This window comes from Nothoprocta perdicaria, unplaced genomic scaffold (genome assembly GCF_003342845.1).
Source record: "Nothoprocta perdicaria isolate Ctin4 unplaced genomic scaffold, notPer1 scaffold_35, whole genome shotgun sequence".
NCBI classification, from domain to species: domain Eukaryota; kingdom Metazoa; phylum Chordata; class Aves; order Tinamiformes; family Tinamidae; genus Nothoprocta; species Nothoprocta perdicaria.
This window is the reverse complement of record NW_020455588.1, coordinates 1,809,693-1,836,864: the sequence shown is the minus strand read 5'-3', so window position 1 is coordinate 1,836,864 and position 27,172 is coordinate 1,809,693. Positions and strand designations below refer to the sequence as shown.

The window sequence follows — 27,172 nt, the reverse complement described above, 5'->3', positions numbered from 1 at the left end:
GACCTTCCGAGTGCCGGCCTCTTCCCTTTTTTCTCTTTTCTTTTTTTTCTTTTTTAATATCATATACATACAAATATAGACACTTTTTCGTTTTCTTTTTCCTTTTTTTTTTTTTTTTTTTTTTTTTTTTTTTTTTTTTCATGTGGAGTGGGAGCGGACGGCGCTCGCCTCTTTCAAAAGACGACGGAGCAGGTTTAAAATTCCTGGTGGCTCTTGCCAAAATTAACTTTAAATCCTGCTTGCCGTTCGGGAGCTGTGTTCGGGGTAGCTGCTCTCATTTCTTTCTTTCTTTTTTTTTTTTTCTCTTTTTTTTTCTTTTTTTCTTTCTTTAACGTATTTTTCTGGTAGAAATTTGAGCCCTCGGTGCGTTTAGTGGAGTTAAAAGAGGCTGTACCTTGCGAGGAGGTGAAGGATTAAGCGCTAATTCGCCTGTATGTTCCCTTTCAATTTAAATACCTGTTTTTTTTCCCCTTTATGGTCTGTACTTTCCGTGTCACGTCGAGGAGTGGGGTTTTGGGGAGTGGTGTGTTTTTCTTGGTAGTGCAATGCAGGACCTGCGGAGGGAGAGAGAGAGAGGTGCTGATGTAGCATTTCTTTTCTTCTCTCTCTTTTTTTTTTTTTTTTTTTTTCCCCTCTTTCTTCTCTCCCCTTTCCGTGCCAGCGGGCTCTTATCCAAAAGGCCTTGCTTGTTGAATCAGCTTCTAGCAACACGTCTTAAAGATAGGAGAAAAGTTAGAAGTCATCACGTTAAAATGAGACGGGAAGCCCGGCGGTGACTTGCTCGCAATAAGCTCTTGACTGACACCAGGCTCTTTTCTCCGAACCCGGTTGCTCTTTTCCCTTTACATCCTCCTTCACGCTAAGGACTGACTCAGACTTGGGCTTCCCAGAACTGACCCCCAAATTGCTCCTTTCCCTATGACTAATGACTGCTTCTCCTTCCTCTGTAATAAGTGGGTTACTCTAAAATGGAGCGTTGGAGCGCGCTGCCCGGCTCCTCCGGTGCGCTGGCATCCCCTGCTTCGTTTAGCGTGCTTGGCAGCCCGCTCCCATGTTGCGCTTAGGGGTTAGCAGCGCCTGCCCGGCCCCTGCTTCCCTGCTGCAGAACTGCGCCGCTGCTCGGCTGCTTTCTCCTGCCGGCCTCCGATTCCCACCGCCTGGAAAGCTGCCAGCTCCAGGGCACTCACGCTCTGATTTGCACTTGCTCCCTTTCTCTCTCTCTCCTGAGTGGGGATTTGCAGCTATTTCTGAGAAACGCTTAGTTTGGGAATTTGCTTCCCCCTCCTTTCTCCGGATGGATGCCGAGCATCGATTGCTGCAGCCCGGAGCCGCGGCCGTGCCTCCCAGCCCCTGGGCTCCTGTGCATTATTCACGGTGCCGAGGCAGGGCTGGATGCCAGCGCCAGCTCCCCAGAGCCCATGGCCCAGGCACGGCTGGATGTCACTCAGCCCTCGCAGGCTTTAAAGACACAGCTGTTGCCAAGAAGCTTGCCTTGGAGAAGAAGGCCCTCAGGTCTGAAAGGCCGAGTGGAAGCTGCGAGTTGTTGCCCAGCCTCCCTATTGTGTTGCTGAATTCATGAACTTCTAGCAGCTCTTCCTTATGCTTTCTGGCCAAATTGGTTAGTTTTTGTTTCTGCAGTTAGAAAGCTCTTCTTTGCTGGCCTCTGGAAGTCGTGGGTTAAGGAACCCTGCAAGTTGGCTATGGAAGCAATTTTATGGCAATAAAAAGGTTTAAAGTGAACTTCTGTGTACACAGTATTTAAAAGTGACTAAGGTATTTGATATGTGCAGTTGCAGCCATGTTTCAAGGTGTGAGGATCCTTAAAGCACAAAGCTAATTTAAAGTAATTATTCAGGATGAACAAGTTCTATGGTCTTGGAAAAAAGGTTGCCTGCTCACAGGGAGCACCATGCACATGGAACATACTTTTCAGACTGGCATATTTCCCTTGTGATTGGAGCCTAGTACCGAGGAGTTTAAATGATTCCCCATCAGAAGATGGCATTGTAATTTTAAGTTCTTTTCTGAAAGGTTACCCGTACACTACAGCAGTGATGTACTAATCCTGTAGTTTGAAATGGGACGCTTTCGCTAGTTAAGACATATGACAACTTGGCAATTGTGCTGACAGCAATAAAACTGTTTACTGCAGGTAAATACTTCTTGGGAGAGGTTTAATTATTTATAATTTCTGAAACAACTTTGGTAAACTGTTTCCCTGTCTTCTAGAAAGATCAATTTCCAAGTTCATGTCATTTTATTAAAAAAAAGTATATCTAGACTTCAGGATATAATAAACTGAATAATGAATTACTTCTGGTGATTATGATCAAGAAAATATTGGACTAATTTCATATTTTGCTATTTTCATCTCCATAACTGTACATGGGAGTCCCAACTTTGCAGCAGTCCCACTTTACCATAATCTGATGTGAGGGGCAGTGCAAACTTTTATTTGCATTCTGGTAAGTGAAAGAATAAATCTATCATATAAAACTTAAACTTTTGTTTTAGCCATGGAAATGTCTGTTTTTCAAAATGGTCATTTTATAAATTATTGAGTCTAAGGATCTTAATTTTTGCACGGATAAAAAAAAAAACTTGCCAGATATTCAAGAAGTGGTCCTCAAAGTTAGTATATTTCAATTTTGGTGAGGTTTTTAGCATTTGAAAATATTGGCATTTACGGGGCGAAATGGGGAGCTGCGAAGACACACTACCCATTTAACTTTTAAATAGCTCCAGTTAATGTACTACTTTACACCTCACTGCAGTGCCTCAGGAGGGCAGAATTTATGGATCTGTAGTTGGTAATACCTTTATTCTAGTTTAGTGCTCAACTACCTTGCTGACCCATCTCAGTTCTCACTGTGCAAGTGGAAAAATGTTTAATTGAGGCTTAAAAGCATTGCTGAGGAACAAATGCTATGAAGTGTGCACAAAAACCAACCTACAGGTCTGCTCTCGCTTCTGCTCTGTGTTGAAAGATCTTATCTACATAATGCAAGCAATATTTCAGAAAGAGTGGAGAGGTGAGAACTGGGGATAACCCCCCCATCCCATCGCTTGTGGAACCTAGGCAACATGTAATCAGGCTTGGTGACTGCTGAACGCTGAAATTTAAAGAGTTTGCATAAAGACAGACACTCTCTCTTGTGATTGTTACAGTGGATAAGGATCTGTTTAGCTTCTATGAAAATTAAGGAAAACTTAAGTTCTTGAATTCTTCTTGGAAAAAAATCTAAGCAGTGCTTCACCTCAATCTCCAACCTCAGAAATACAGATGGAGAACATTTTTCAGCAAGGCTTGTCTCTTCAGCTTTGTATAGGTAGTGACAAATCCTGGTTTCTTCCTTAGCTTTATATACTCTGCTTTCAAGGCATGGGGTAGGCTGAATTCAGATGGCAGAACATCCTTGTTTCCAATTGCTTGGTTAGTATTAAGTCGCATGAGTAAAAATACTTGAACATTACCTGTGACAGCATTAATTTAAAGCGTGACTAATTGTTTTATAATCAAGTTCTGTTTAGCAGGAAGTAATACTTTAGCTCTAGTTCAGTCAAGTACTGCGTGTTGCCATCAGAAGTAGGAACTGGAGCAGTATATTGGAGCTGCTCCACAGGAGAAGAGAATGGTGAGAGATACGAGATGCCTTTCAGGAATGTGGTATCTTTACCCCATGCCTGCTAGGGTAGGCAGGTCTAAATGGACACGGTGTAGACACCACGCAGCCAGGCTTAGCTGGTTTGGTATCCCACCATTGCCAAAAAGGACTTTCCGAGCCGTGCTGCATCGAACTCTCCACTCTTATGTATGACTCTGGTACTGGCTCGAACCATTTTATTTAGTTGCAGGGTTCGTTTTCCTGCCGTCTTAGTACTGGGCTGACAAGCATGAGACCTGACATCATGGAAGGGAGTAGAGAGTGTGCTACTAGGATAAGAGGTGGGAGCAGAGCCTGCCTTGTGCAGTGGCAGATGTTAGATTAGCTCAAGTCACAGCATGCAACTCTACCCTTGGTCCAGCAGAAACTTAAAAACATTTTTTATTGGCATAACTATAAAGTTGGCGTGCTCTGTGATCATCAGAACTAGTAGAGCAAGAACAGCTTCAAGAGAAATGGAGCCACCTTCCGAGGTTCTCACTGGTGGTGGCCAGACCTAACATCCTGGCTGCATCTGAGGCAGGTCGGGGAGGACCGCAGCCCCCTCGGTCTGTGGAGCTGTGGGGGCCCTTCAGCTGACACAGCTTTTGGCAAAACGAGCATCTCTTCCTGAGGGAAGTTTCAGCTTTGGTTGCTCACATAAAAACAATTTCAATAGCAAATCCTAATCTGCATGGGTTTAAAGAAAATGTTTTTGGCCTGTAAAATCTGAGCTTTTCAGATCAGAGGATGATTGCGACTCCTGAGACTTTGTGTCTTGTATTTGAGTTCTTCAGTTCCAAATCACTCTCAGTTTAGGTGAATATTTATTCTCTAAATAATCACTCAGATGCTCCAGCTGCAGAGACACTAAAGTTAGTAAGCATATGAAGTGCAATGTTTGCTCATGTTGCCTGATGTCCCTCCAGTGTTCCAAGCAACTGAAATGGAGTCATAGCACTCAGCCATGTTTCGCTTGGCTGGGTTGAAATTCTCCTTGACTAATTCTGCTGTAAACTGCTGGGGCTTGTGGTGGGTGGTTGAGAAACTTTTCTTAGTTAGAAAGGTTTGGCCTTTTGGAAAAGTCTGCTAGTGTTTTGCTTGGGGGTGAACTTCTGTTTGTAGACATGGGAAATTTCTTAGGACTTTTGTTTGCCTATCAGTCTGCTCAAAAGTGGATGCATTGCTGACTTTTTTTGGGAAGCTGCAGTATGCAGAAGAGTTACGCTGACGCTTAAATGGAGCTAAAAGGACTGGCTTGGGAAAGGTGTGAGGGAGCCAGCGAGCTGGCCACAGGGAGGAGCTGCCTCTGGATGAGCAGCCTGGCTGCTGATGGGGTACAAGGGACTGAAAAGGGGTTAGAGAGAGAACTAACTATGGTGAAACAAGAAAATAAGCCCTAGGAGACTGAAAAAGTGGACCCCGCAAACTGCGGTAACTGGGATTGATTGAGGCATTTGGGAGCCAGAATTACTTGGAGCTCTGAATGAGATCAGTTCATTACCTTTACTCCCTTTTCAAAGAGAAGAGGAGTGGAATAAGCTAGCACATGAAAAAAAGGCAAGGCAGGAATTACATTAAGGAAAGAAACATAACCTCAGTTTAATGATGTGAATGCAAAAGGCTCTCTTAAGCAGAGCTCATGTCACTCTCCAAATCTACTGCAAGGACACGGGCTACTGCTATGTAGTCTTACCTTAGAGTAATATTCCCTTCTGTGCAAAGAAGGCATGCATTTGTGATGTCTCTGCATTTGCCTCTGAGATACCAGTCTGAAGGTACTGATAAAAATTGTTGATATGTTGTGTAATTTACTTTTGTTTGATTTCTTGAAGTCAAAGACTGCATACATCTCAAAATGACGCAAGGGATACTGCGAAGTGAATTTCTGATTTAAGCAATACAGGGATTTGATATAAATGCATTTTCATCATTAATTGGCTGATCACAAGCTATTTTTAACTTGGTTTCTTATGGCAACAAGGCCTGGGTGATGTTACTATGCTTGTTTTTGTGTCCTCACGAACTGATAGTGGAAAAAATCTTAACTCCTGCAATTTCTGTGCAGTAGCTAAACAGAGAAGAGTTTTAAGGGGTGAGTTGAGAGAAAGGCTGCAGCCTGAGCTCACGTCTCTGTTAGAGACAACAAGCTCCACACAGGAGGGAACTGGAGTGCCTGAGGCTGCTTAATCTGCCCCCCTGTGCGAGCTCATAGATGGGCTGCACAGCTGCACAGGCACCGTGCTGCCTAATTGGCCTATATGAAAAATAGTGCTGTGTTTTGATACACATTAAAGCTGCCTCTGCTACAAAGAAGCCCGGCAGTCCTTCTGACCATTTACTATTCTCTTTAATTACTTTTTTACCGTCTGGTGCAGGTTTTTTTTTTTTTTTTTTTTTTTTTTTTTTTTTTTTGTGCAAAGGTGTGACCAGAAGAAAACTGAAATGGGGGAAGGGTGAAAGATATATCATTTTTCTTCCAGTGCTATTGATAGCATTATTCCCCCTGCCTGTCTCGAACCTTTACCTTGTTTAGTCTACAGGCTGGCCTGTGTCCTGGACAGGGATCTGGTATGAAGGTGACTAAAAGTGCCTGTTGTGCACGTCAGGGCACTATAGTCAATGAGACTGCAAGCGGCGGGGGGAAATCTTGAGACAATTAGGTTATCCATCACAGACTGCTGGATTGTTTCCTATCCCTGCAGTGGAGTTGCTTTAATGCTAGTCCTTTACCAGCAGTTTGTACTGATTTGTGGGTCACTGTGAAAAGAAGTATCTTCTGTACACGCCACATAACCTGTGCACTAGGTGTTGGTACCAGGAGTTGATGGCCATGCAGATGAAATGCATTTCCTTCCCCTCCCAATAAAGCTGGGTAGATGTGTCTGCCAGGTTCCCTGAAATGGGCACCTCGTTCTGAGTCAGTAGTGCTGCCATCTCCCGTGCTCCAAGCCTGCCTGCTCCAGCGCTGTGGTTCCAGGGGACGCAGCGAGCTGATACAGCACGCTCCCACAGAAGCGCTCCTTGCTTGCAGCTGCTCACTTGTTCTGCTTGTCTTGTCCCAGTTCCAGTCCTGGTAGCAGTACAGGCAGTCCGGATTTAGCACCGAGCAGTGAGAGAGAGATGTTTTGGCAGCAGCTCTCATTTGGACTGCAATTTACCATAAGATGGTCTGTGTTGCAATGAAAGTAAGCAGGAACATGGAGTGCCAGAGTGTCAGTTAAAATTAGAACCTGTGTTTCTCACAGTTGACCCTCAAAACTACTGGATAATACTGTTCATAATATTCTTGTCCTTCAGGTTTCTGTAAAATGCTAATAACCCTTATGGCAAATATGGAAATAAATGCATTGATGGTTGTGAAGTACTTGCAGGGTAATTGAGCACTGTGCCTTTTTGGTTTCTGTAGTGTCTTGGCATATCTTACGTTTCCAATATTTGGAGTTTTCCTGCTCGCTGAATACTGTCTGGATTGTGTGAAGACATTGGGTATGGAGAAGAACAGCTGTGTAATTACAAGAATAATCAGAATGCATACACCAAAGAGTCTAAGTTAATGTTGTATCTCCATATCCATGTATTAAAATAGTTTTGTCACCTCACAGCAGTGATTTAAGTACATTAAACATTTGGAAATTCAGACTAGCTCTCTAAACTTCATTACAAGGAAGCCTAGCTTGCTATTTTGGGGGTTCTAACCAGGGGAGCAGTTTGCAAGTGTGACCTGACTGAACTGATTGCTAGAATGTGCACATGAGAAAATATTCTGGGTGGTTGTGAGACTGTTTCTGTAACAGTCTAATAGACCTAATCAGTGTGGATACTCTTTCTTTCCAAATGATGATGCTTTTCTTTTGTGAGGCCTCTATAATTCCTTGACATAAGTTGTGCTGATGTAAGGCCATGCTGTGAACAGAACAAATAACCTTTTACAGGCCCTGTGGGTGGTTGCAAACCCTGAGGCAGGTAGGAAAACCTGCAGCAAGGCGGGAGGGAGAGGAGGAGCTCCTTAGGCTGGCGTTGCTGATGAAGCACCTGTATCCTGGAACTGCATCTTCTCCCAGCATCCTCCTGCATGAGGCTTTTGTTAGCAAAACACATATAATGCTTAATATTTGTCAGAATCTCTAATTTACTGTTGACAAAGGCATCTTCTGTCCACTCTGAGACAATTCACCCCAAAAAGTCACAAAAAATAGTCTTATACACAAGGATAGTACCTATAAAAGTGGAGTTATCTACAAAGAAACAAAGTGGTTGAGCCTTGAGTCTAGCAAGCAGACATATTCCCTGCCCAAAGAATGTTGAACAACACAGTGAGTGTAGAGAGGTCAAGCTGGGTAGCCCTTTTTGTTTTTTATTTTGTTTATATATATATATAATATATATTTTCAAAATTGGAGATTTCAGATCTTAATGTAATTGTTTCAAACCAGTCCTGTGTAGGGAAGTCTTCATCTTAAATAAAATCTTCAGATGCAAGTGATACTTATTCGAGTACAATATGCCTCACGCTGTTTGCAGCTTTGTTTTTTTGGTGAATTGACATCTGTCCTCTTGCTGCAGTGAGGTGGTGCATTTGAGCTGCTTGTCTAGGCTGTTAGCAGCTCTTCCAGGATGGCTTCCCTTGATTGCTGCGCTGATTTCTGGAGTTCATGCTCAGACTCACAGCAGGTGTAGGTGTGCACTGTTACACGGTCCTGAGGCTGAACTGGCCAGGGTGGGTGGGGAGGAGAGGAAGGAGGCAGAGGAATCATCAGCTGGATGCAAGTGAAGTGAGTGTTAGCATCAAATTCCTATCAAAGAAAAGCTATGGAGAAGTGGGTAGGGCTTGGTGGCTGCTCTTCAGAATAGAAACGAGTCAGCTTTAGTTTCCCAGTTTGGCAGTCTTGGAGTGCTTTTTGTCTTTGACGTGCCCAGTGGTGACCTCGAAGGTATTAAGTGAAATAACCAAGCTTGCAGATAATACTAAGCTTTTTCAGATGCTGGGCATTGATGTTGAGGAACTCCAAAAAAGACATCACAAACCTGAATGAGAGACTAGAAAAAGAGTGATAAGTGACTTTTCAGCATAGCTAACTTTAAGGTAAATACGTATGGCACTAAACTCAGAGGCAGCAGTGGTTAAAAGAAGATTTTAGAGTTTCGATTTTTGGTCTTCTGAAATCATGAACTTGATGGGCAGCAGCAGCAAGAAAGGGTAGAAAAAGTTGGGCATTATCAGGAAAGGCATCAAGAAAGATGCAGAGGATGTAATTTCATTGCTGTCTAAAGCTGGTGTGGCTCATCAGGAAGCATGAAGTTACAGGAGAGAGGGGTCCTGGGTGCTCTCTTCCCTGAAGAGCCTCTTCTGGTGCCATGTCATGGTTTCTCCAAATCTTCACATTGCCTGTGCAATAAGAAAATACATAAGTAAATGAGTGACCTCAGGAGAATGAAAAGGGAGAAAACGGGGAACTGGAAGGCAGTACCAAAAGTCCCACTAATGTGTCTACAGGGCCAGTGGCTTCTGCACAGTAGCGCTGGCAAGAGATGGTCAAGAGGGCAGGAGAGTGAAGATAGGCCCCATGTTTGCTGAGTTTCTGCCCTTGCCATGTGTCTCTTCCACCCACGTTGAAGATCTCTTTTGCTGAGCTGAATGATGAGCTGGCCCACTGTTAGCCACCTGAGTGCCTGGATTCACCCAGGAGGGCATTCCCTGTGTTCCAGGGATCATGCCTTAAGTGAAAGCTTAGCGGGGATATCTGAAGGAAATATTTGTTCCGGGTGGTAGGCTCAACAGAATTTGAAATAAAGACTAGCAGAAGGCTTCCTAAGAGGGAGTTGTCTTCCTTTCTCCCACTCGTAAGGTCCAGGGCTACAGATAATGCATTAGGGAGCAGAACAAACCTTTTGATTTGACAACCTGCTGAATTTAGACTCTTTTATGGTATTTCTTCTAACTGAAATAGAAAAGGTTGCTGGTTCAGCTACCGTGCTCCCTCTGGATCAAAAACTAACTTACGTTAAACTCTTAAGAGCTACTGTAAAAGTGCAATGGCTGCCATAATAGCCTGCACAGGCCTAGCACGGCTGACTTGGTGGTTTGTAAAGTTCTTCACTGTGTACAGTGTACATCACTTTCTGTATAGAACAGTGAATTTTCCTTTGATAATTGAACAATTGAAGCTGCAGACAAATATCAGAATTTGTAACAGTACGTTAGTATGTAGAAGTAACGCATCTATAACCTATCACATTTTTTGAGAGCTATATTCTTCTGCCTTGATAAATATATAAATTAGTCATTTAAAACTCACTTTGAAAAATTGTAAATTTTAAGTCAAAAGGCTTGTGAATGAGAAAGCTCACCAGAAATACATAAATCTCTAGCAAACCATTTCAAGCCCTGCAGTGCTTAAGATTGTATGTTTTACGTACAAAACAATGTTGTGTGAGCCTCCTACCATGACAACTAAGCACGGTCACTTTTCATGACACTGCTTCCACCTCCCTTGTGCCTCTGGGGGCTTCACCTTTCCCTGGAGCGTGTGATGGTGCTGAGCTGCTTACCCTGTGCTGCACTGTCAGTTGTCAGACCTCTCCATGAACAGGTTCAGTTCTTTAGCAAGCCCAAGGTGGGTCACTTTCTGCTGGATTAGCAAGCTGATTTTTTTATTGGAGAGGGTGAGGTAGGACAGAGTAAAGAAGCAAGAACTTCTGGCTTGGAAGCAGGGCAGAAGTGGGACCTACAATCCCATTTTAGTAATGATGAACTAGTTGACCAAACCTAGCACATTTAGTTAGCCAGACTTTCGTGGTATTTTTGTTTTCTTTTTTTTCTTTTTTCCCCCCCTCCTTCCACATGAGTGCAGTTTGAGCACTCGCTGAAGTTGGGCGAAGCTGGCATTGGTGCTCAGAGGAGCTACAAGCGTGCTTACCGCTTTGGGGGAGATGCACCAAGGAGCTGATGTGAGCACAAGGCAGTGTACGCCAAAGAAAAGTGGTTTCCAACCAGACAAGCTTCCTGCTTTTACTCGACGCGTGGTGTGCAGTGTGAGCACAGGAGAGGTGCAGGATGTGCACGTCCTCAGTATTTGGGATAGGCTGCAGTCACTATTGTGCACGGGCAGCTTTCTGGCTGTGTGGCGTGTTTCTTTTGGCCAATGTCTAGGTGAAGAAGCCACGGTTGTTTGTGAGAGCTTGGAGATTATTGGTCCCTTCTTGCTTATGTTGATTTTTTTTTTTTTTCATTTCTTAAAATGTATGTGGATTGAGAGTGTTAGTTTAGCCTAAGAGTGGTTAAGTTCAAAAGAGTGGTAATCCTCCTGTAGCTGGGGAAAACAGGGGCCCCACACGTCTGCGAGCAGCCTGAAAGCCCCATTGACAGGCAGTTTTGTTTGCAATGTTTCAAATATTCTTCATGGTAATGCTGCACAGAATACGAGATTAAAACCTCTGATAAAACAAAATCTCTGTCTGCGTGATGCAAATCTTCCCATCCTGTCAAAGCCATCATCTTTATGTGTATGGAAGTTTGTCGCTGCTGTAATCAACAGTCATCAGCGATCGATCAAGTAATAGAGGCATTAATGCTATCGTAGTGGTTAAGACCATGTTTTTTTTTCTTATCTTTCAAGTGGGCTACATCATGTGTCAGCTTGAATTGTATATTTATACAGAAGTAAAATGCACTTAAAAGCGAAGCCATTGAGTAATCTGTTCAAAAACTAAACAAATGCCAAGGAGCAAGCAGGAGCTTGGGTGTTTCTTCATGTGGAAGAACTGTATCACAGACTATATTAAAGCATTAGTTTTTAATGTGTGACAGTGATAAAACTGTGCAGTAATCTAAACTTATCTGTAAGAAGTTAAATTGTTGTTAAAGATGCAGAAAATCTATAAATTGCCAATATTTATATCTGACTTATACTTTGGAGATGTCCAATATGTTCGATATCCATACATGCAAAATTTGGAGACTTTTGGTGTAATTTTGAACATTCCTTTAGTTCAGAAATGTGTGATGGCTATTTGACAAGTTTGGGTGGGAATGAAGCTACTTAAATTTCATTGCCTGCATTTTGTTTCTCCCATAGGATCTTATTTCGTCTCGGCCTTCAATTCAATTTCAAGGACTCCAAGGGGTGAGTATTTTCTACTTTTGTTATATTGACAAATAAATGCAGCATAAGTTAAATTTTTAAAGAATCTGTGAAAGTTTTTTTTTCCATGTGTTTTGATCTGGATGTGCTTCATTGTATACTTAACTGAGACCTATAGCTCAGTGTGAGCTTCATGCTTGAGATGCTTCAAATACACTTTTTTTTTCTTGTTTGTATCCCCTTTTAGCCTAAATATGAAAAGAAAAGAAATAAGTTGTAAGATAGTACGTCTGCCAGAAGTACTTGAAACTGTGGTCCTGTTCCAGCATAAGTCTGACTGAAGAGTAATCGGGTTTCTGAGAGAATCATATCTGTAACAAAGCTATCTATACAGGCAAAATCCTCTTAACTCAGGAGTGCTTCTAAGAAAATCCTTTCTTAGTATAGGTTATTCTCAGTACAGACTACACTGTCAAAAAAGAAACACGTACGTGTGTGTGTGTGTGTATATATATATATATATACACATCTCCTTACTGGAATAAATAACCAGCTTGGCTAAGATGGTTAGCCAAAATAGCTGGACCAGAAACTATTCAAGGATGGAGTGTCAGGGTGCACAGTTCCATTGGAATCCATGCAACCATCAAAAGGGGAAATGGCACTTGAGTTTGGCTGTAAAGTAGTGGGGCAAAACAACCCAAGCTCCTGGGTGATGGGCTTCATGGTGTGCTGCCTGGAGCTCCAGGGGTGCTAAGGCTGCTGCAGGGAAGTGGGAATGTGAACTAACACCTGCTGAAGCTTCCCATGAAATTGTGCTCCAGAGTACCTAAATAACCGTAGGGCATTGTAGCAGCAGCGCAGAGAAATGCAGCAGCATCCTTTAGACACTAATGTGGGCTTCTCCTGTATCCCTGTGGCCATGTAATCATGCTGAAATGTGTTACTTGTTTGTTTTCTTGCTTACAAAACCTAGAACATGTTGTGGTTTTACTTCATTTGTTCAAGATAAGTCCTCAGTTTATAAATAATTAACCTGTCTGTTGGCATGAAGCCCTGCATGTGGAGGTGGAGCCTGACACGCTGCAAAGCCAGACTTCGTATCAATGATTTCCTAGTTTGAATGTCTGCCTGTTTGGTTCTGGGGTAATGTCCCATTCCAACACTTAAAAAGCAAGATTTTTTTTTTTTTTTTTATGGATAGAATTGGTCTGGAGGGTTTTGCAAAGGGGTGACAGTAGATTGGCAGCCTCAGAAGGTACAATAAATTCTGATGATTCAGAAAGATGGTATGCATTTGAGATGGCAACGATCAGAAATCTTTTGTTTATGTAGCTTACTTATGCTTTTTCAGTAAGAGACCATTGAAACAGTTTGAATAATATATAGCTAAGAATTTCAACTGTGAATTAATAAAATGCATGTGAATATTAGAATAAACTTCTGCAGCAGAGCACTTATCAACCCCTAAGCGCGAGGAGCTTTTCTCCTGGAGCATCTTACTCATCATCTGTCTGGGTTATAACTTCTTGAATCTTCTGAGGTAGCTGTAGGATGAAACGGCACAAAATGGAGCATTATCTTCCTCTGGATTGAGAGGAAGCACCTGCAACATATAGAACAAGAATGGAAATTACAGAGGAGTGGCTCTGCTTTCTGGAGTACATGTACAACTTGATGGCTGAGCTGCCTTCAGCCTGTCTCTGCTTGGGTTGCTATATGCATTTGGGAAGTCGCAGTTATTTCCCTTTCTCCAGAAAGTTTATAAATGGAGTTGCTTGAGAAATTGAGTATTATGCTGAAATTTGCCTGTAAAGCAGGTCAATTATTTCTTCTGTTCTGCAGACTGAAATTACTTTTTTTTTTTTTTTTGCTGTGGAGCAGCCCTATGACAGTCTACAGGATAAATGGTTCTTGGGAGAAGCAGATTTGATTGCCTAAAAAGGTCTAATCGGGTTTCTTTGTATATGTGTTTCTAGACTAATGCTTGCAGTATTCATCTTGTCAAATGCTACTGCCTTTCATGCACATCATGCTCGTCTGGTGCCCAAGTCCTACTTGCCAGCCGACTTAATATTAAGGGAAATATTTTGCTGTGAGATCAGTTACTTAAACAACAACCCTTATTTTCATGCAAGAGCTGAAGTGCTGCTTAACTGTCGTGTCAAAACAGGTAGTAAAACATTTGGAAATCAGTCTTGAGTTTATACATGTCATCTGTTTGGGGCTTTTGGCAAGATGATTACTGGTAATGCTGAACTGAGAAATATTGGCTCTGGTTTCTTCCCTAAACACTGCTCGCATGTCTGGGGGTGAGATTTGTTCGCGAGTAAGTGAACGTGACCCAAGAAGTGGGTGTTTTTGAAGGCTTGGCAGTGCCTTGCTGGTGAACCCTGGGTTATTTTAGCTCCCCCTGTGTCGGGCTGCTCTGGGGCCTGTGGCTGCTCCCTCTGCAACAGGTCAGGCCTTCAAGCAGGTCGCTCTGCAAAGCATCAGCTCCGCAGCTGGCAGCACCCTGCTCTGGCGCTGACTGAACGACCGCAAGGCTGCGGCTCTGCAGGGAGCCCCGGGTGGAGATGGAGGGTTTACAGGTCCTGCCGTGGCGGCAGGTTTATTGGGCCAAGAGTGCTAGATGTGCCCGAGGAATGGCCTGTAACCCTGTCATGGAGCAAAGCAGAATGGTCCCATCTGCTGCTGATAGCACTCCGGGGAAGCAATTCTTGACCCCAAATCTATTAATGAGTTTTAACCAGAGCAGGAGCGTAGACACCTGAGAACTCTCTTGGTACCCGTTTTGAGTATCAGTGCATCTATCTAAGTAGCTGGTGTCTAGCTGTAGAAAAATCTTCGTAATGGCAGGAACATAGGAATGTGTGGAAACATAAGGAGTGTGTAAACTCTGTGAAGGGGAGAGAACATGATTTTTTTTTTCTCTATAGACTGCATGCAGCAATTGAACCCCTGCAGGATTTTCCTCATCTTCCTGGAAACTCAAGTCAGATAAAGCATCGTAATTGCACAGCTCCTTCCATAAACTTAATATGTGGTATCTATGTGACCTGCTCAGGTTCAGCCACCCGTTACTGTTCAAACCTTTTTATATTTTTTGTATGTTGCAGAAATTACTGCTTATTTGGTGGTCATCTCATAAAAAGCCTTCCCGAGAACACAGCAAATAAAATGTTATTGTTTAATGCGTTTTTGTAACATGCTATTTGTGTGGTGGTAGTACAGGTTAGAGCCAGCACAGTCACATTCTTCATTGCTCATTTTTACAAGGTGCTGAAGCATTAGTGACAGGTCCTGGTTTAACTGGCCTTCTTCTCGTTTCCCACACAAACCTTGGGGCTTCTCTCCCTGACGGTAATTACTTTCTGCACAAATGCTCTTATCCCCCATCATGTGCCTTATGCACCTTGCCCCGACCAAAAACAAGACCTCCAAGTGTTGTATTACTAAATATCTTCTATTGTGCAGTTTCTGGAGGATTCAATCCCCTTTCGCTGCTAGTCAGACGTTTGCATCCTCTTGGGAAGAAATGCCAAGCTGCCGGCAGGAGCTTTGACAGTTTACTGGAGTGATGCAGCAGGGCAGGAGACACAGCTGCACTGCACAGTTTCTCTGCAGCACGGCGTCCTGTGGGCAGCTCGGGGCACCCCAGCTGGGTGGGCGCTAGGGCAGCGTAGGTGTCGCGGAGCGCTGCTTCAGGCTCTTGGGAGGAGGCCTTCTCTGCAGCGGCTCGGAAAGCTCCTGGGGCGTTGCTGCTGGGAGGCAGGGAGAACAGGGAGCGGCAGAGCGCCGCTCTGGCTCGTAAAGCTCATACGGGTAACTGGGCGAACGTGAGGAGGGCCAACAAATACTGCCAATGGAGAGAAAAGAGACCAGAGAAGTGCAAAAGGGATAAAGAGTTAAGACTGAAGCTAGGTGAAACTAGCTTTTTATTATGATTTTTTTCTTCCCCCATTAGCATCCTCTGAAGGTCTACAGATCAGAATAACCAGTAAAATTTATGCATCACACAGGGATTTTGTATAGGAAGATATTTATATTTGTTTGCAAGGCAGCCACATACAATCACATTATTTCTGTAGACAGACTAAGGCATCTGAATTTCCTGTTAGAAAGGGGCATCAATCATCTTTGATTTTCTGCAGTGTAACTTCAACGAAAGGGGAGGTTTGATACTTGAAGGAAACACCATTTTTGCATGTGATTGATTATTTTAAAATGAAAAGAATATAAATCAGTGCTAGAGTATTTTTCTTGCGCCTAAGTTATTGGGCATTTCAGATTGGGCCTGCTGTTTTTTTGGGGGGGTGCTTTTGTTCCCTTGAGGACCCAGGCTAGAGATCTGTACTGATGCAAGAGTATGAGCAAAGTCTTGAGCTCTGGAGCAAGGGACCTTGGGCAAAGCTACTGCAGCCAAGAGCCAAAGGCCACTATGGTAAAAGTCATTCCTCTGGGGAAGGACGTTTGTAGGAAGGTGTATGAAACAGGGAAGAGCAAAGGGAGCGAATGTGTAGGTGTGTTCAGAAAGGAAGACCAAATGTCTCAGGCTTGCAAAGCAAAACATGTCCAGCCTTGATTAAAGCCATTGTAACAGGGTATGGTATTGACAGAAGTGATAGAGAGGTACAGGACGAAAATTAAGAAAGACTACAGTTTGGTTATGGTGGAATCTTTCCTTATGAAAGAAGGGAGGCTGTGGAGAAACGTCAGAAGAAAATGCTAAAAGCTACCCTTTATGTTGAAGGGTCAGTGAAGACGTTATGACAGAGTAGAAGAGATAAGGATCAATCTGGAAATAATATGTTAACAGGCAGGGGATTCAAGTCAAGAGTCTGTGACGGTGTAGTGGATATCCTCTTACTAAATCATTAGATTGTAAGAGTTGTTAATCGAGGATATAAATTTTAAACCATTTTCAGGGTCACAAGAGCATTCAATGCTCAAACTCAAGTGCTCCAAGCTGGTAGTTCATGATGCTAAGGTTGGGTCGGCAAAAGGACAGCACGTAGGTTGGAGTGTGCTTCCGGCTGGCAGGATGGTGCAAATAAAAGCTTCTGTAGGTGTAGTTTTTATAGGGAAAGCTGTATGTATAGAACAGTGTTGAAAAGAAAGCAAAATAGCCTGTTTGTTGTGTGCTTCAAGGTACTCTGCCAATATAGTTGCTTTCCCAGCTTTATTCGGGTCACATAGGCACTTAAATCTGAGCTTTGGTCAGCTTTAAGTCTTTTTGGTCACTTCAGTGTAGCAGCTTATTTTCATTTTAGAAGACTTAGAGCGCTCTTGGTTGCAGCTTTGTGTTTTCCGACAGCTTCCAGGAAGCTTTAATGCTTCATCTGGAGTCTCAAATTTCATAGGACGCAAGAACTTGTCTGCAGAAGTTATTTTCTTAAGTACTCTTAAGACTCTTAGCAGTCTCCTGGTTGCAAGCTGGCTGTAAGTTATCTCCTGAGACAAGCGTTAAGACAGAGCTGCGCTGAGTGTTAGCAGAACAGGAGCTGCTTGCCTAGGAGAGGCCGTCCAGGGCCAAGGTGGCAGGCTGAAGCCACCTGTATAACTGGTATTTTTAGGGTGAAACGATGTACAGGAAGATTGGAGCATTGGGAAAAACATTACCTGTGATAGGCTCCTTGGGAAAGGTGAGCACATGGATAAAAGTACATGGGCAGGCAAGGAAGAGGTGCGGGAGGAGAATGATGCGCAGCTTCCTGAGCTGTTGCGTTTCCTGTTGAGTTCAAGGGCTGCGGAACCATCACCTGTTGGTGACAAAGCTTTGAATTAGAAGGGCAATATCAGGAGGAAGACGCATGGTTCATCTTACTGGGACTGTGTCTAAACCAGAAGGAGAAGTTATTTAGAAATGTGTTCATAACAATTTGTTTTTGAGGTATTTCATTGTCTGGATGCAACCCAAGTGATTCCTTGTAAGGTGCATGTAGATGCAGCTTGCTCCAGAGCCTTCTACTCTTGTTGCATTTTCTACTTTCATTACTTGCTAGTAAGGACGGAGTAGATCTAGTGAAGGATCATGACAAGGAGTTCACTAGAGCATCAGAGAGCAGCTACAGAAATGCCAGTATCAGCTCTTTTTGCTAGAGAAGGTGTTTCCTCTTTAGAAATCTTTCTCATTGCTGCAAGATAATAGAGCAAATTCCTTTTCAAAATTAAGCAGTGTTTAAAAAACAATGGCTTGCAGTGCTGTTTCTTCCTGATGCCAGGGGAAAAAAAAAATTCTTTCTGGACTAACATGGTTGCAATGTGTGCTTTCTTCATTAAGGCTCACTGACCTTCTGCTGCAAGCGTAGCTCAAATAGGAAAAACAAACTTTGGGACATTGTGCTTATCTCTAGTTGAATGCTATTCCTTAATTTTGGTCAGATCAAAAGTCCTTGAACTACCTATTGAACTTCTAATGACAATATAAATTTACAGTATAAAAGCAGTGTATTCAAAATAGGAGGCTTACGTGCAGGAGCTGATGATCTAAAGAGAAGTTGAAGTGTTACTTTGCCTTTTTTCCCCTTACTTTGCAAACAATGTCACCTGCATCGAAACTTGATCTTAAAGATCTGAAGTGCCAGTAGGTCTGGCTTCTGCAAAGCTAGGTGGTGGTGTTAGTTAGTATTATAGCTAATGTATATCTAGCAAATAGATTCCAGACTTCATATTGCCTAGGTAGGATTTATGCTTGTGCCCCTAAGAAAAGTTCATTCCATTTAGCGTAAGCTAACAGGAGGCAAGTTTTTCCATGGGAGGAACTAAAGGAAGAGCCTTGAGGCCCATGGAATGGGTAAAGCACAGTGCTCCAGGGCTAGGATTTGCCCAGAGGGGCCCAGGAAGCCTTGTGCTCTCTCGGGAGAGGGTGCAGGAGTCCGTGCGTGACCGCACGTGATGGAATTAAAAAGCAGAGAGCTCAGCACAGCCAGAAGGCTCATCCAAGAGCAGCAGTTCAGAACGGATAGGTCAGAATGCTATGGAAGTGTGAGGAAAATGGGTGGATGGTGAAGCAGAATTGATACCGGAGTGTTTTGCTCAATGTGGTTACGCTATAAAAATTAGGACTTGAAAGGATTTTAGAAGGCTGCCTATGGTCCATTGCACAGTGCAAACTTTGTTGCCACCCCTGGGGTTCAGCAGCAGTTTTGGTGCGCAGGTCCACAGCTTGAGCCATGCCTTGTGCTTTGGGAGTTCCTTTACTCCCCAGCCACGCTGCCTCCAGGGGCTCCCAGCCCTCTCTGCAGACAGGTCTCGCCCTTCTGCTGTGTGCAATGAGCAGATGATACCATTTTTCTCCAAGGCACCTCTGTGTTTGCAGCGCCTGGTCCATGTTCTTGTCCCAGGCTGGCCCATGGCTCCTGCCGAGGCCATGCCAGGCTTTCCTTGTCCTCTTCCTGTGAGCTCTGTCTTCCCCTGTGGCTCCAAGTAGGACGTGGTATTGCAACAGAGACCTCTTTGAGAAGCAGAGGGATTGCTTCCCACGTGCAGTCTCGCGTCATCTTGCTGCATGCAGCTCATGCTGTTGTTTCTTACTGCTGCATTCATGTTTGTACATCCTGGTGTCACAAAAAAAAAAGGAAAAAAAAAGGATACTGGTAATCCGTAGTCATTTGCTGTTTCACTGTAACCTGAAGATCATTTGTGGAACAACTGCCTCTCCAGTCAGTTGATCTCTTAAGTACTTCACACTCTTTGAATAGTAGTACTGGTCTGTTTTTCAGACTTTCTCCATTTTTTCAAGACAGCTTTGAATTTTAATTCCATCATAATATTTTTGTCCTCGCCAGCTTTGCCTTATCTATGGGTTTAATAATTAGACTTCATTCCACTTCATAAATGTTTTGGTTTTCACTTTTGAACTGTAATGTGGAAAATAAGCTTATCAAATGAAATTGGTGTGATATAATTTTAAAAACTTTATTCCTTCAGACCTTATGCAGTGTTTATATACCAAGATATGCTTGGTGAGAAACTCTGCATCAACATCTCTTTCCCCCATGCCTTTGTTTTATTAGAGTTCTTCAAAAATGACTAGATTTTCTGGGTTCAGGAACTTTTTTAAGAGACTCTCCTTATCTTTATGAATGGAATTGTTGTATTACAGATGAAATAATAGTTTTGCAATAAAACAGGCAACTGCATATCAATCTAGAATGCTTAAGAATTTTGTTCATAATGTAGATCTAGTCAGAAGCCTTCACTGTTACCTCTTCCTGGCTATGTCGAAAATAAAAATAACCTGATGGTTGAAATTGAAGATGAAAGGATTCATTTTTTGTAAACAGATCAGTTGCTGTGCAGCTTCTGAAGTCATAAGCATAGCAGTGAATATCCCCCCAGTGCTATATGCATTGTCCAATTTAGAGAATGCCTTAGGAATGATTAGTTTTAGTGAAGCTTTTGAAAAAAAGAAATCCTAAAGAATTGAGAATACAAGTAAATTGCTAAGTCATTAAATTGTATAATTAAAAGCATAAGAGTCTTGATGGCTGCAGTAGTTGGTTTCCTTTTCATCATTGCTGTCTTGCACATTTTGTTGTGTATTTGTTGGCGTGGTCTGAGAGTTCCTTTTCCTAAATCTTGTATCACTTGAGATAAATGGGAGGCAGCAAAATTGCTGTAAAAGGTGCAGTCTTCCCTTTTAAGTTTACTTCTGGTAAATCATTGCTCATGATGAGCTTTATGGGCCTCTATATTTTGAATGCACTCTTAGGTCAGCTTCTGTCTTCACACTATCATATCAAAACACATTTGCCATTGCATGTATCTATGAATTCTCCTCATTTTTCAATCTAAATATCAGAATGTGAGTATTTCTGATGTTAATGTGCATATATATGCATATAATAATGACCTGCAGGATGTTGAACTGAAAAGGGAGAAAGTTTTGTACAAAATAAGCTTTGAAAATAGTCTAAGTGACAATAATTGTCTACTTTCCTATTTGCTTGTGCTTTGAGAGACAGTCTTCGATTGAAGTGCATATTTCTTGGCTTTCCAAAAGGCATAGCTGCTTCTGTAGTATGTTACAATTTCATTTAGGAGTCTGAGTTTTATTTTTTTAGTTTAGTGTGTATACTCTATAATTTTGAAGTTTACTGTGAAATTATATACATAATCCAGAATTCTGTGTTTGGCAACTTAACTGTTTTTTATTGTTATTTCAAATACACAGTTTGCTTTATTTAAGAATGCTAATATTTAAGCTTACATAATATGGTGGTCAGGTAACTTATCTTCTCTGTGTCTGTACAATGTCCCAAGCTGTTGTTAAACACTACCAGTGTGGTTAATTTAAAACAAACAGAATTTCTTAGTTTTATATTGGTACTTGATGCAAATGAAATGACATTTGTGAAAAATGGCCGATTTAACACACAAAAAGTTGGAAAGGATTTCCAAGTATTGAATATTGCTTATAAATATCTTCCTTTGTTCAATGTATTTCTTAATCCCTTGGAAGTTCAGGCAAAACATGGAAGAATAGCTTTCTAGAGTTACGGCAAGCTAATTTTACCTTCAGCATACAGTATTTAGATGGCAATCATTTCTGTGCTTCAGTATTGCTTTTGTAAAGCAACACATTGAAAGAAATGTACTGATGTCAATAAACATTTTAATTATTTCTCATGATTTACACCTTCAAGCTCTAGTAGAATACAGTGTACCCTGTACTAAACGATCTATGCTACCAAGGAAAGCAGCTTCTGTTACTTATGACTAAATGTACCAAGAACTCTGTATGTTTCGCTTTTACACAAATCATTTGTTCTAGAGGTGAGCAAGATGAAATATTCTTTGTTGGAGTTGAAATTCATCACTCATAGTCTAATAAGCTTTAGTCTTGTAACTTGGTTGTGGTCTTTTTTTTTTTTTTTTTTTTCCTGTTTTCTTATTTTTTCCGTAAGTGAATCCTGCATAACCTTCCTTAGGTCAAGGAAGTATCCTGTAGGTTCCATGTGAATTGCTCTAGCCTCTCTTGTTAGCTGAACTTCACTTCATTTGATTATACTCAGGTACTTGTGTTTAAAGTTAGATAAGTATGTGTTAATTCTACTAAGTTTGAGAAAGGATTATTTTCTGCCTTAGAACAACTGTAATTCAGTAAGGCTACAAATGTAAGACAGTGCCAGAAAATTATGTCAAAGCAGACTTTATAGTGATATGATTACACTCGTATAAAAACTGTTTTCTATAGGCAATTTGTCACTAGAAAATTAAATCTCACAAACACTTCCAGTTCTAGTTTATTATGAGCAAAGAAGTATAGATTGAAGTTTTTACATAAAGGTTTTTTTTCTCATTTTAGCTTGTAAAAATTCCCAAAGTTGATCTCCCAAATGAAGTACATAATTTTAACTTCTACTTGTCAAATGTTGGCAAAGATAATCCTCAGGGAAGCTTTGACTGCGTCCAGCAAACGGTCTCAAGGTAAGTCTTGCTTAACGTTTTATTTCATAGCAAATTTAAGTAGATTCTGTGGCTTTGAACATATAGTGGAAAGGTTTACCAGAAGCATGTTCTCAGTGATGAGCTGCAGCAGAAACTTAATTCCTACCAATAGTATGACTTTTTGCTAATTATAAATACTTGCTTTTACATAGAACTTTTCTTGGTTTTGCTTTTTTTTTTTTTTTAAAGTAACCTTTTGAATCCCTTCTCACCTCTTGATGCTATTTTTAAAAGTATTTGGAGTTTAGCATCATCCAAGGTAAACCAGATCTATTCTATGACCATATGTAAATATGATTATAGCTGGCAGCATGCTAGCATGCTGGCCATGATGGATAGTTGTCTTATTTTAAGAACCACATAAATCAAGGACCTCATCCATAATTGCATGACTATCATGTTTCAGAAGCCAAATGCAATACAGCAGAGCCTTGTCCTGATTCATTTGAATTTACAACAAAGTGAACAGTGTTAATGTCTACCTGTTAGGCAAGAGAGTATCATGCTTTCACAATGAGTTTGCTTCAGCTCCTGGAATATGATATTTACCCCAAATGCAGATGGAGTTGGGTGCCATGGAACTTCTGCCTAACCCACTTGATTAGTAGCAAATTTGCAGTCAGGTTTTATGTATTAATCTGGGAAATTAATAGCACACAGCTGTCCTATGCATATCTGTGAAAGGTGCCGTTGAGGTTCACGGTCACAGGAGGGCTGCTGCCCTCATTCTTGAAATAGGGATTTGTCTGTATAGAGAATCTTGAGAGCAGTAAAGAGAATGAGCTGGTTTAATAGCTCTCCACCGCCTTAAGCGGGGAGGCCTCTGAAATACCCTTGTCTTCCTACTTCTCTTGTTTCAGCTGACTTCTGTAGTACTGCCTTTTTGTGAACTGCTTTAACTGATGGAAGTGGCCAAAAGCTGGATGCTTTCATGCCAGACTCTAGGGCATTCTTGGGCTGGTGATGGGGATTAAACTCTCTGAAAGGGGTCAGGCAGCTGCTGAGGCTGGCACAAAGTAAGGAAGTAAAGTACGTGCGGAGAGGGAGAGAAGGTCCTGCCTCCTCTCCGCCTGGGGAAGTGCTCCGGAAGGCTTCTGCAGCAGCTGGCACACTAAAACTCCTGCAGACGCCTGTTAGGAAACCTTGAAGTGGCTTTCAGCAGAAGCATTGTGCAAGGTGGCTCTTTCTTCTCAGAGAAAGGGCATAAGCTGCCATGTGTAGACAAGCCTCATGTATAGGGGTACTCAAGGCTGTTTCAGGTGTTTTGTTGGAATTCTGTGTGCATACTTTTTGCTTGGGCAGTAGTTGTTTCAGTTGAACTGAATTCATTTTGTAAATAAAATTGAATTTAAGTCACTCTAATTCTCTAAAGAAAGTGCCTTGATAGTTTTAATGTGGCTTTACTAATCGACTTCAAAATCTAATTCCCACTAGCCTTTGAGTTTCTCTGTAGTCAACCCTCTGTCTTAAGTGTTTGCAGAGATGATGCAAGACTTATGTGGTGCTATAAGCTTATAGAATCATTAACAGCTAGGGCGGGAAAGGCTTCTGGGGGCTGTCCCCCGGAAGGTCTGCTCGAGGCAGGTCTGCTTGTGGAATCATTCCAAGGTGTTGAACAGTCAAGTCTTCAAAATCTCCAGCCTGGGGAGGGGCGGATTATCTGGCCTGGTCTTTGTCCCACTTAGGTGTGAGCTGTATCAGCCTTGTTGAATACTGGCACTCTCATGAAGATGAATGTATTCTGTGCATTAGGAGCAGTTGGTTTTGGAGCTAATTCATGCTGTAGACTTGCCCAGTGGGGCCCTTTTTCTCCTTCAGCTTCGCTTGGAGTCTGGCCACAGCAATCTTGGAAGGGATACCATGCCACGTGTAGCAGAGGGATGTACAGTGCTCGAATGCCCGTTGATTTTTAAAATGTTGAATTCGAGTGAAGTGTTAAGACAGCAGCATACAAGGAGCTGGACAAAGGATAGAATTAGCGTTTTGGATAAATGGATAAATAGTGTGATTTGAAGGCAAGAAATAATGCCCAATAGCCTCTGTTTAGCCAAATCATCACTCTAAATTCTTTAAATGCTGTGCAGTATAAAAGCTTGGCTTGATCCAGCTTTCTGACTTTCAGAAATAGCTTGCTGAGAAACTAGATGCCAAATCTTCCTGAACCTTTCTCTTTGGAGTGCTAACCAGAGATTTTTAGGGTTGTTAGAAATGCTTCAGATTAGCTAAAGCTAAACCTGTTATCCGTTCTCTCATCAGAGTTATTTGGATGTTGCAACGGCAAGTGCAGCACAACAGATTTGTTGTGGTTATAATACTTGAGCCAGTTTAAATCGAGTCATTGTTGGACCTGCGCTCTTGGCTGAGCGTAGTCACACGTTGTGTTATAATAACACATGCAGGAGTGTCCCAGAGGAAGTGAGGGCACAAAATCCTGGGGAGAAACTCTCTCCAGCTCAGTAAAACACAAACCCTCACCTTTTGGGGAGTTCAGTCAGCAGCTCTAATGGGAACCGCTGCTGGTCTCTGCTGTTGATATGAATGCAAGGTATTCATTGACCTTTAAGAAACTTCGCCTGAAATCGAGTGCCTGTGTTGACTCTATCAAAGAGATACCGCATCTGCCCTTGAATTCTTTCCAGTGGTGGGGGAAGGAACCGAGTGTCTCTTATTAAATATAAATCCACACAACAACAGATGGATTGACCATAAACACATTTCAGTGCTATCACATGTACAATATAAGCAAAAAGAAGAGAACTTTTCTGGAAAAAAAAAAAAAAAGAGAAGCTGTGAATGGGAAAGTAAGAAGCAAAGATGTTGTTTTGCAGGGTGACTGACTTAACCTTCAGTTTTGTAAGGACTTCAGCATTCATAGGGAGACAGACTGCTACCTTCTGGCAAACAGGGGGAGCATGTGACTTTCAGATGTTTACTTTCATTAAGTTGACCATTATTTGAAAAGCCCTTAAGGCATAATGTGTGTACAGTTAGGATACTGATCTAACTACTTCCGTTCAGATTTAATTTTTATTACAGTAGTTATCAGTTTGGTACAGCTACTAATGCCATCGCAAAGCAGCCATACATATTCATGAGAAAACTGTAGTTGTGTTGACTGGTAAAATCAGTACAATGTTTGTGTAAGGAGGGTCTGAAACATTTGAAATATATTTACATTTTGGCTAGAAGTCAAGAATTGAAAAGCTCTTCTCTTTTGCTTGTTAAAAGGGGCTTTAAAATTTCTAATGCACCAAAACTTGAAATAGCACCTGGCCTCCATTATTTTTTTATTGTTCTTATAGTTCGGGAGCCTCTCAACTCAGTTGCCTGGGATTTATACAGGATAAAATTACAGTATGTGCAACAAATGATTCCTATCAGATGACCAGAGAGCGCATGACCCAAGCAGAAGAAGAATCACGCAATCGAAGTGCAAAGGTTATTAAACCTGGGGGACCATTTGTAGGTATGTTCGTGTTTAATTTTCTAATAGATAGTAGTGTTTTGTGTGGCGTTTTTTTTGTTTTGTTTTGTTTCCTTCAAACTCAGTGACTTTGTCAGTCTGTTGTTGGGGAACAGTCAGAGATCTCAAGTTGCCCACCTTCACACTGAAGATAGGAGATTGAGTCTCCTGTTGCTCCATTCAGGTCCTAGCCTTTTTTCCTTAGAAGTCTTGCCAGGCTGTGCTTCCTTATCTCCTTATTGTTTGGCTATTGGAAAACTTTGTCCATTGATACAAGTTTGTAACTTCCCGTACAGTTAAATTCTCTTTGAAAACAAATGCTTTTGTAACAACTCTTCTGAATACCTAAATACTACTCCAAACATTACTTTAACTTGTAATCTAAAAAAAAAAGAAAAAATTGGGAAATTCTTGTATACAACTTCATCAGCATACTAGTTGGAGAAAACTTTACTTTTCAACCATGTTAATGTCTTGGCTAATTAGAATTTACTTGACTAGTTTCTAACAACATTTTGGTGTTTGACTTTATCAATAAGCAACTGTTATTTTGAGGCCTTTGGAATTTTTTGGTTTAAGATGTTAAGTAATGTTGGAGTCCTTTCTGAAGAGTAAGGTAGCTTGGCGGAGCTTTCTGCCACGGCAAGTGTTGAGGTGATACTGACCTGTTCTGTGTAGTGCTCCCTGGGGAGTCTAAGGTTGATTGGAAATAGGCCCAAGAGGAGGGCTCCTGTCTGTAGCAGTGGTGGGACTGAGCTGTTGGCTCTGCAAGAGTCACCACCCTGACTTGCAGAAAGGGTAAGGGCGAGATGGTTTTTATCCTCTCGGGCAAAACCAAAGGTGACCTGATGGAAGGCACTTCGTGCTGCCTGCCCCCCAGTTGGGTAAGTCATTTGCAGGTTTTCCCTTACAGCTTTAACTGTAGAGCCTCCACCAACGTGAACGTTCATGCCAGTGATGTTGCAAGGCTTGCTCAATGTGCCGTGTCTTGTTGAGGAACACTTTAAGCAAGCACCTTCGTGGCTTTCTGGAATACAAAGCTAAATGTTTGTGGCCTCGGCCCTAATGGTCAAGGCATTTGTTACTGTTAGGATAAGAAATCAGATCTGTTTCCCATGTGTTATCGGAACATGTTGTCAATAGCAATTTAACATCTACCACTTTATTTTAAAACTTGAGATGGGGTAGTCAGCTTTCACGTGTAAATCATTACATAATTCTCAGTGGTTGTTTAAACAGAGCTTAAGTGAATGTGCTGAATAGGGTTTAGCCAGGGACACTAACGCTACACGGTGTTCTGGGACTTTGCTTCAGATCGACGTAGATGAAGCTCTGATACTAGCCAGGTCTGGTTGCTGTTAGGGTGTGGGAGGGTTAATTAAACATTGCAATATGTTTAATACAGTGTAAATTAGGGACCAGTGTTAACTATGTGTAAGGCTTGGTTATGTTGGAAGCTAAGTTTTCTAAAGTGATTTAAGACCTGTCCGTGTAAGTAGTATTCAAACCGTTTTCTTATCTACTAT

The 27,172-nt window shown here is 41.9% G+C and overlaps 1 protein-coding gene across 1 annotated transcript in view; it reads left to right on the top strand.

Moving 5' to 3' along the window:
• Positions 1–27,172, top strand: part of ELL2 (elongation factor for RNA polymerase II 2) — a 40,418-nt gene that overhangs the window by 305 nt on the left and 12,941 nt on the right. Inside the window, exons 2-4 of the mRNA XM_026044063.1 lie at positions 11,723–11,770; positions 22,041–22,162; positions 25,486–25,649. Coding sequence (XP_025899848.1) covers positions 11,723–11,770; positions 22,041–22,162; positions 25,486–25,649 — 334 coding nt within the window. The remainder of the gene's footprint in view (positions 1–11,722; positions 11,771–22,040; positions 22,163–25,485; positions 25,650–27,172) is intronic.